General features: G+C 44.2%; 1 protein-coding gene across 1 annotated transcript; it reads left to right on the top strand.

Annotated features, from left to right (window-relative positions):
* The first annotated feature begins 2,828 nt into the window (after positions 1-2,828).
* Positions 2,829-5,471, top strand: LOC138395953 (KH homology domain-containing protein 1-like). The gene is made up of 4 exons (XM_069489067.1): positions 2,829-3,003; positions 4,500-4,626; positions 4,777-4,959; positions 5,272-5,471. The coding sequence occupies exons 2-4, from the start codon at positions 4,521-4,523 to the stop codon at positions 5,469-5,471; spliced, it is 489 nt and encodes a 162-aa protein (XP_069345168.1). The 5' UTR covers positions 2,829-3,003; positions 4,500-4,520.
* The last annotated feature ends 2,204 nt before the right edge of the window (positions 5,472-7,675 follow it).

Here is a 7,675-nt window from a genome sequence, read left to right as displayed (position 1 = left end):
TAACCATATAAAGAATGGAGACTTATTGAAAGTGCAATTACCTAGAATCCCAAGGTAATAACTTAGTTTAGCATTATGCTAAATAAGTAGCATTGACCAAAGCAATTGTCCCAGTGATGGTTTGTAAATATATCTGGCCATTATCTGCTTCTTTCCAGCATGGATTGAGGATATTTCTGATGTATAGCCAAGGTTCTGATGGTAAAATTGCTTGATTGTTGTTCTGGAACCTAAGGAATTCTAACTTATTCTTCAGTGATATGGGCAACGTATTTCACTGTGCTTGGAATGAAAAAATAGCTTCAAAATATTTAGAGAAACTGGAAAGAAAACAATGACTTCTAAAAATAAATTTGAGAATAGTGTCCAAGACTCATTTCCATTGCTTGAGAATTGGTGTTGGCCTTGATGACAATGAACTGAACTCCTCCTGGGATCCACATGCCACTCTATGCATTTAGGAATTCACTCCACATTGCAAGCTCACTGTTAAGTTGGAAAACCTAGTAGGTGCTCATGGTGTGGGTGGAGAAAATTTTCTGATGCAGAGATTAGGATATATAAAACTAAAAAAGTTTATTTTACCCTTTTAGGAGGGAGAGAATGAGAGGGAGAGAGGAAAGGGAGGGAGAGCAGGGAGACAGTGGCGTCCCAGAGAAAGAGAAGGGGGTGCCAGCCCTGAGGCCAAGAGGCTGGCTGATTTTCTGGGGACAAAGAGAAATAAAAAAAAAAAAAAAAGTAGTGATTGTTGTCAGTTGAAACGGAAGTGGCTGTAGAGTAGTTAGCAGGGGCAGCTTCCAAACACCAGGCTTCCAGATTTCTCATTTTTTCTGCTCCTGGAGACTTGGTTATCTCCGAAGCGTAGTCAGGCTTGTTGCAGGGAATGTGATTTTGCCCCTCAGATGGGGTTTTGGGCAGGAAACTAAGGCCTGGAGTTTGCCCGCCTGCTGTCCCTCCAAGAGCTTCTGGGGGAACACCTTGAGTCCATAAAACAAATGAAGAGAAATATTTGCATTTCCTTTCTGCCTCTGGGATCTTGTCAGATGTTTGTGCAAACAGAGTTCCTGCAAGGTGCCTGCCAGCTAGGGAGAGAATAGAGAGCAGGGAGACAGCTCATGATTGATCTTTAGATGTTAGTAGGCAATTGTGGGATTAGATATTCTCCTGTTATTTCAGCAAGGCCACCCCTTTCACTCACAGTTCCAAGTACTAGAAAGAATTAATTGGATGCGCCTAACTTCTAATAGGTAACAGCAGCGTTCCCCCAAAATCCACCTAATTAACCTATCATGGTTAGAGATCTGAAGATTTAGTCTTTTGGAAGAGACTAAACTTGTAAAAATGAAAGGAAAAACTACCCTTGGCCTCAATGGAGAAGGAGATCATTGGGAGGGAGACCATAAACTGAGGGTTATTAAGTATTGTCCAGAAACAAATTATCTTTGGAGGAAAACTACCAAGCCAAGATCTTCGGATCAAGCTGCTGATGATACCAAGTAGCTACTTCTACCCAAGACTATAAAACAAGATAAATTTTCTGATATCTTCACCCTCCTTTTAAAAAAAAATTTTTTTTGCTCCACTCATCATTGTGTTTTGGTGCCCCCTAAAGGCCAAGCAAAAGTTTTTAAGAGTCACAAATCTTGTTGACATGTTGATCTTAATCCTCTGTAGTCCAGAATTTCTCTGCCACCTAAGGAATGGCAAAACTCTGTTTTTCTCAGACTATAGCTACTGTTTAAATCTAACTCATTAATGTATGTTTTATCCTCCACCTGTTTCCATTAACAAAAATGTAATGGCTATTTCTTTCAACACTTCAAAAGGCAGATTTTCTTCTATAGGTCCCTCCTCGAATTTGAATTTCTCTGACAATATTAATTCTAACCTTCAGTTTTATGAAAATTGAACACTATCCCCAAATGACAAAATACTGCTGGAATTATTGTAACCATGTATTGAGGCTATCCTTGCCGTATGAGTCTGTTGTCTTCAGTGACTCCCCAGCCTTCACTCCAGCAATCTTCACATGTTGAAGGATTAATAATTGTCCTGCTGTCGCTGTGATCAATGATACTGACACACCCCTGACATAGTACCTGGTGCAACACTAAAGCACTACTTTTTATGTGGTCACCTCATCATTACACAAACCTATCCTGTGTAATATACTTTTAGACTATTTTATTAATGGTGTTTTAAACATCTACTCCTACAGGAGACTGTTTCTCTGAGAACGATACTCAGAGACCTAAAACAAAGCAAGCATGGAGAGATATTAATAATTGACTGTCTCTTCATCTACTCTCTGGGAGCCACCATTCCACTAGTAGGAATAATATAAGTAGAAAATGTGGTTCCAAATTTGTCTCTGGGCCTAACAGAAGTCATAAATGACAGTATTTTTTCTCCAGAGGTCCAATAAACTACTAAAATTTGATGGTGGTCATGGATGATTGTATAGTCTCTGGTTTCTTCTTGGGTAGCCAAGAAGAACTTTGTTGTACAGCAAACAGTGTTTGTAGCACCTACCTAAAACATTACTGGTCAGGTAGAACGGTATTGTGACTACGTTAAAAGAAAAGATTATCTGGCTCTCTAGAACAGATTCATTTGGATTTTTGGATGTGATTTCATGGCCTGGGTTTGAAATCTCGGCCCTTGTCTTTGCAGCCTATTATTAGGATTAATAATTATTTTGTTTCTAGTAATTACCTGTATGGTAGTTGACCAGTGCACCCTGTTCAGCTTAAATGCTACTGGGCAATCATTGTCTTTTCAGAGGATTCAACATCTCATTTTGCAAGAAAAGCTATATGACGGCCACGTGTATGTAGACGCAGACAGCCTTCTCCCAATAACTCGTGATCAGTGGATTCTGCCAGCGATATGGATCTGCACCGCACAGATTAAAGTCCTGAGGCCTGACTTTGTCTGTTTTTGGTCAAAAGGGGAGGCCGGCAAGTGAAAAGCACCTAGGAGCTTGCAGCTGGAAGCTGACAGGTAAATTCTAATCATCCCTACCAAACATAAATATCTCTTGCTAAATACTTTTACCAGTTAAGAGCACTCAGTGATTGTGATGGAAGAAGATGTAGAAAGGCCAGTCTGTAACTACGTTGGAAACCAGAGAGATACAATACTCTGCAATCAAGACCATATTAGAGCCTCCCTGCCTCCTGGATAAAAGTTACCGAGATAATCACCAAATTGCCCCATGTTAGAAAAGTGGCCTATTTCCCTAACCTCTCCTTAGACTCGCCTAGCCACTCCTGTAATTGGTTTTCCACAACTTTCTCCCATATGGCTCTATTTTCCTGCGGTGTTTTCTGTCCCTTGATGCAGCACGTTAAATAAAGCCATCCTTGTTTGACTACAGATATATAGTCATTGCCTGGATGCTGGCACCTGTCCATACCTAGGGAGCCCATTCTGGAGCCTTCCTGCTCCAGTACCTTCTGTTCCTCAACCCCAGCCCTGGTTCATGCCCAGCAGATTTGCTCCAAAACTCTTTGAAGTTAGAAGGAAGAAAATTTTGGATTCCTAGGCATCAGAAAGGTGAGCACTGATGTGATAATTCAGTTTGCCATGAAAGGACTAAGCTCAGAGTAGACAATTACTTAGAATGGATTTTCTTTATTCTTTTTTTTCTTTCTTTCTTTCTTTCTTTTTTTTGAGACATAGTCTTCGCTCTGTTGCTCTGGCATCAGCCTAGCTCACAGCAACCTCAAACTCCTGGGCTCAAGTGATCCTCTTGCCTCAGCCTCCCGAGTAGCTGGGACGACAGGCGTGAGCCACAACGCCCGGCTAATTTTTTTGTTTCTATTTTTAGTTGCCAGGCTAATTATTTTCTTTTTTTTTTTTTTTTTTTTTTTTTGAGACAGAGTCTTGCTTTCTTGCCCGGGCTAGAGTGAGTGCCGTGGCGTCAGCCTAGCTCACAGCAACCTCCAACTCCTGGGCTTAAGCGATCCTACCGCCTCAGCCTCCCGAGTAGCTGGGACTACAGGCATGCGCCACCATGCCCGGCTAATTTTTTTCTATATATATTTTAGTTGGCCAGATAATTTCTTTCTATTTTTAGTAGAGACGGGGGTCTCGCTCTTGCTCAGGCTGGTCTCGAACTACTGACCTCAAGCGATCCACCCGCCTCGGCCTCCCAGAGTGCTAGGATTACAGGTCTGAGCCACCGCGCCCAGCCTTTATTTTCTATTTTTAGTAGAGATGGCTTCTCACTCTTGCTCAGGCTGGTGTCAAACTCCTGACCTCAAGTGATCCTCCAACCTCGGCCTCCCAGAGTGCCAGGATTAGAGGTGTGAGCCACCACGCCCAACTTAGAAGGGATTTTTTTGAGAGGAGCTACTGGGATTGGACGACGATTGTAAGGTGGTTCAAGAGGCGGGTCATTTAGGCACCTATATTAATGGCAGGGTCTTGGCCCTTCTTCACTTTTCCCAGTGATTTTCTGCCAGTTGCTTGCACTTGCTCCATTTCTGAATCAGGCAGCAGCAGAGTGTGCGGACATGGAAACTAGTGCTCCCGGCAAGAGGCCATGGTGGACCGTGCCCGAAAACTTTCTTGCTCCGACGGTATTTGACATGGAAGAGGACCAGGAGGAGCTCATCTTTGGTGAGTGGCTTTTGCCTTTGCTCCCTCCATTATCCCTTCTTCCCCTACCTTCCCACCTGCAACCATCCCAGGTCTCTACCCCCAAGGCTACCTGCCACTCCCCAAGTGCTGGCGACTTACAGTCCGTCTTGTCCCCTCTTATGCTCACAGGGAAGAGTGACACATACCTTCGCTGCATCGAGGTGCACAGCTACACCCTCATTCAGCTGGAGAGCTGGTTTACAGCCACAGGCCAGACTCGTGTCACTGTAGTCGGGCCCCCCAGGGCAAGGCAGTGGCTGTTGCACATGATGTCGTGTGTGGGGAGCCAGGACTCCTATCGTCACGCCCGGGGTAGGTATCCTTGGCTGAAGGCCTAGTGGAGACTTGGCAGAGTTGCATGGCACCTTGGGTTCTTGAGGAACCACTTGGGTGCCTGGGAATCCAGGTGCTCCCGGAGGCTGTGGGGAAGGGAAGGGCCCATTGTTTGTGGCATGTATTAATAGTTGTTGAGGGAGGAGAAGGTGTTGAGGAGGTGTCAATGGGTCACCTGGGAAGGCCTGGGTGGGGTGACACCCCTGCAGTGTCCCCATGGGAGTTCTGGCCTGCCCTGGGGCTCCAGTCTTGGGCCCTATTTCACCAGCCCTGGGCATTTTCCCCCCACAGGCCTCGAGATGCTGCGGCGTGTCCGGAGCCAGCCCCTGACCGAGAATGACCTGGCGACCTCTGTGAGCATGGAGCCCAACACCGGGGACCTGTCTTTGGCCACCAGAATGAGTGTAACTATCTCTCTTAGTGCTCCTCAGGCTTCCCCTTACCAACTGGCTGGTTGTCACGGGTTCCATCTGAGTTCGCTGTATTCGTGATAAAGGACTGATCTCCCCAGGGGAGTTGAGACCTAAGAGGAAGTCTTGGCTTAGCCTTTGAGAAAGGCTTGAAAGACACTGCAAGATTGACTTCGTGGGCCCAGTCCTGTCCCTCGCAGGCCTTCTAGGCATGTGTCTGAGGGAAGTTTCCTAAATGGAAGAAAGTGTTCTGTTCTATGGCAGTGACACCCAATAAAATAAGCCACCTTATATGTAAAGCCTTGAGCGTGCTGTCCTCTTTCCTTTGGATCAACTTATCCAGCCCAGAAGGAGCTTCTCTGGGCAAGCCTAGTGCTAACAGGGAGGCCCAGCCAAGTGAAGGAGCCGGAAACAAGACAGCTCTTTTATGAACTGCTTGTCTTAGACTGGGACCTTGGTCAGGCTGCTCTGAATTGAGTGAAAACAGGGGCCTCTGAAAAGAAGGGACCCTCGTAGGAGTCCCATGGTCCTCCCAGACCTGAAAATGCAGACAAAAGGGACAAAGGCACAGTGGGAGGAGGGGTCCAGACAGATGGAGGGTGTTCCCCCAAGTGCCTAGTGACGCAGGCAGCCAGGCCTGGGCCCTGATGGGCCAGAGGTTGGGAGGGGGAGGGGAGGGCATGGCTTTCAGGGAGCAAAGGATTCTGAGGCCCCTCAGAACATGAATAAATCTGACTAGTAAGGCTTCCTAAATCTCCATTCCAGAACTTTCTCCCAAATGCCAAATCTACCTCTGGGTCTCTCTACCCAAGATTATGGCAAGTTAAACATGTTCTTACTTGAACACTTCCTCTTAATTTGCTGCTTTTTCCAGCTTTCTGTGTCTTGGACCAGAGTGGAGGGGTTGAATGTTAGGAAATGCTTGAATTTGAAGCCAACAAGGTTTGCTAATGATGTAGTTTTCACACGGTCAGTTAATAAATCAAAGTTGGAAAGCTCAGATTCACAGTGGAAAAACACTTTGAATCTAACTGGAAAAAGAAAACAACCAAATCACACTATTCTCAAAGGAAATATCACGTTTACTTCTAAATTGATAATTTAAAGATTGGTGGCTCATAAAGTAGAGGGAAAACTTAATTTGTAAAAGACATGTGCAAAAGAGAGTATTGTTGCCTTTGATTAAGATTCACACCAAGAGTGATCAAATTAACATTGTGTCTTCTGAAGGCTATAATTCTGATCTCTAAACCCCAGTCACCAAAGGTCTCTGTGTGGGCACATCCTAGGTACTATAATGTAGGAATTAATATTTCAAACAGTGGAGTGAGGGTGCATCCATTTAAATCCCAGCTCTACCACTAAGTAGCTTTATGATCTTTGGTGGTTTACTGATTTCTCAGTGCATTGGTGTAACAGAAGAAATGGCTTGAAAAATAGCGCAAATGTTTTATGTGTCTTTAAAACACCCCCCACTCCTTTTGGCCAGCTAGGACTTGTATCCCGTCTCAGGCCAGTGATCCAGAGGGGCAGGGGAACCTCTTGTATTCTTTGTGCCACAAGGAGATGGCTCAAGGGAATTGTCTGGGTGGAGGTCACGAGATGGGTTTAGCTAATGATGGGATTAATCCAGGTGGAGGTCACGAGATTGTTTTAGCCATAGATGGGATTGATGAGAACCTTTAGAAGCTTTATACTTCTGCTCAGAAGCAGGCCATAGCATTTCAGACAGGAGTCTCCATCCTCCCCATTTGCCAGCCAATTAATAACACTCTTTCCTTCTCCTCAAATCAATTGTCCATAGTCTTTTGATGCTGCCTCAGGGACAAGTGCCAAACTTTTGGTAACATTGGTTTTCTGATCTATAAAACAGATAATAGTCACCAACTGTGATGGATAATTTATTTATTTATTTTATTTTTGGCCTAGAATTCTCAGTAAGAAGTTTTCTAAGCTTGTGAAATGGTCAAATGTACACTTCCTACCAACAATATAGGCTGTGGTACAGAGATTCAACATGTATTTTCACCGGGCTAACACTTATGTGATGCTTTCTCGTGGCAAAGCAGTAGTAAGAGATTGTTTGCTAAATATATTTATTTATTCTTTGTATTCAATATATGTGAAATCACATATTTGTCTGAGAGTTGAAGAGTTTCACTTGGCCACAAATATCAAACACTACACATTGCTAACTACTAAAGAATAAATTATAAGTGAGAACCAAAGAAAAAAATTCCTAACTATGACCCAGGTACCCTCATTACTTGGCTATTGTTAGAGAA

Source organism: Eulemur rufifrons, chromosome 15 (assembly GCF_041146395.1).
Source record: "Eulemur rufifrons isolate Redbay chromosome 15, OSU_ERuf_1, whole genome shotgun sequence".
Classification (NCBI taxonomy): Eukaryota; Metazoa; Chordata; class Mammalia; order Primates; family Lemuridae; genus Eulemur; species Eulemur rufifrons.
This window is presented reverse-complemented; position numbering and strand designations above follow the sequence as displayed.

Bases quoted from the DNA above. Each gene is read 5' to 3' on its own strand.
- LOC138395953 (XM_069489067.1), top strand. From the start codon at position 4,521: ATGGAAACTAGTGCTCCCGGCAAGAGGCCATGGTGGACCGTGCCCGAA. The intron at 4,627-4,776 runs GTGAGTGGCTTT...TTATGCTCACAG, and splicing joins CCAGGAGGAGCTCATCTTTG to GGAAGAGTGACACATACCTT. The intron at 4,960-5,271 runs GTAGGTATCCTT...TTCCCCCCACAG, and splicing joins CTCCTATCGTCACGCCCGGG to GCCTCGAGATGCTGCGGCGT.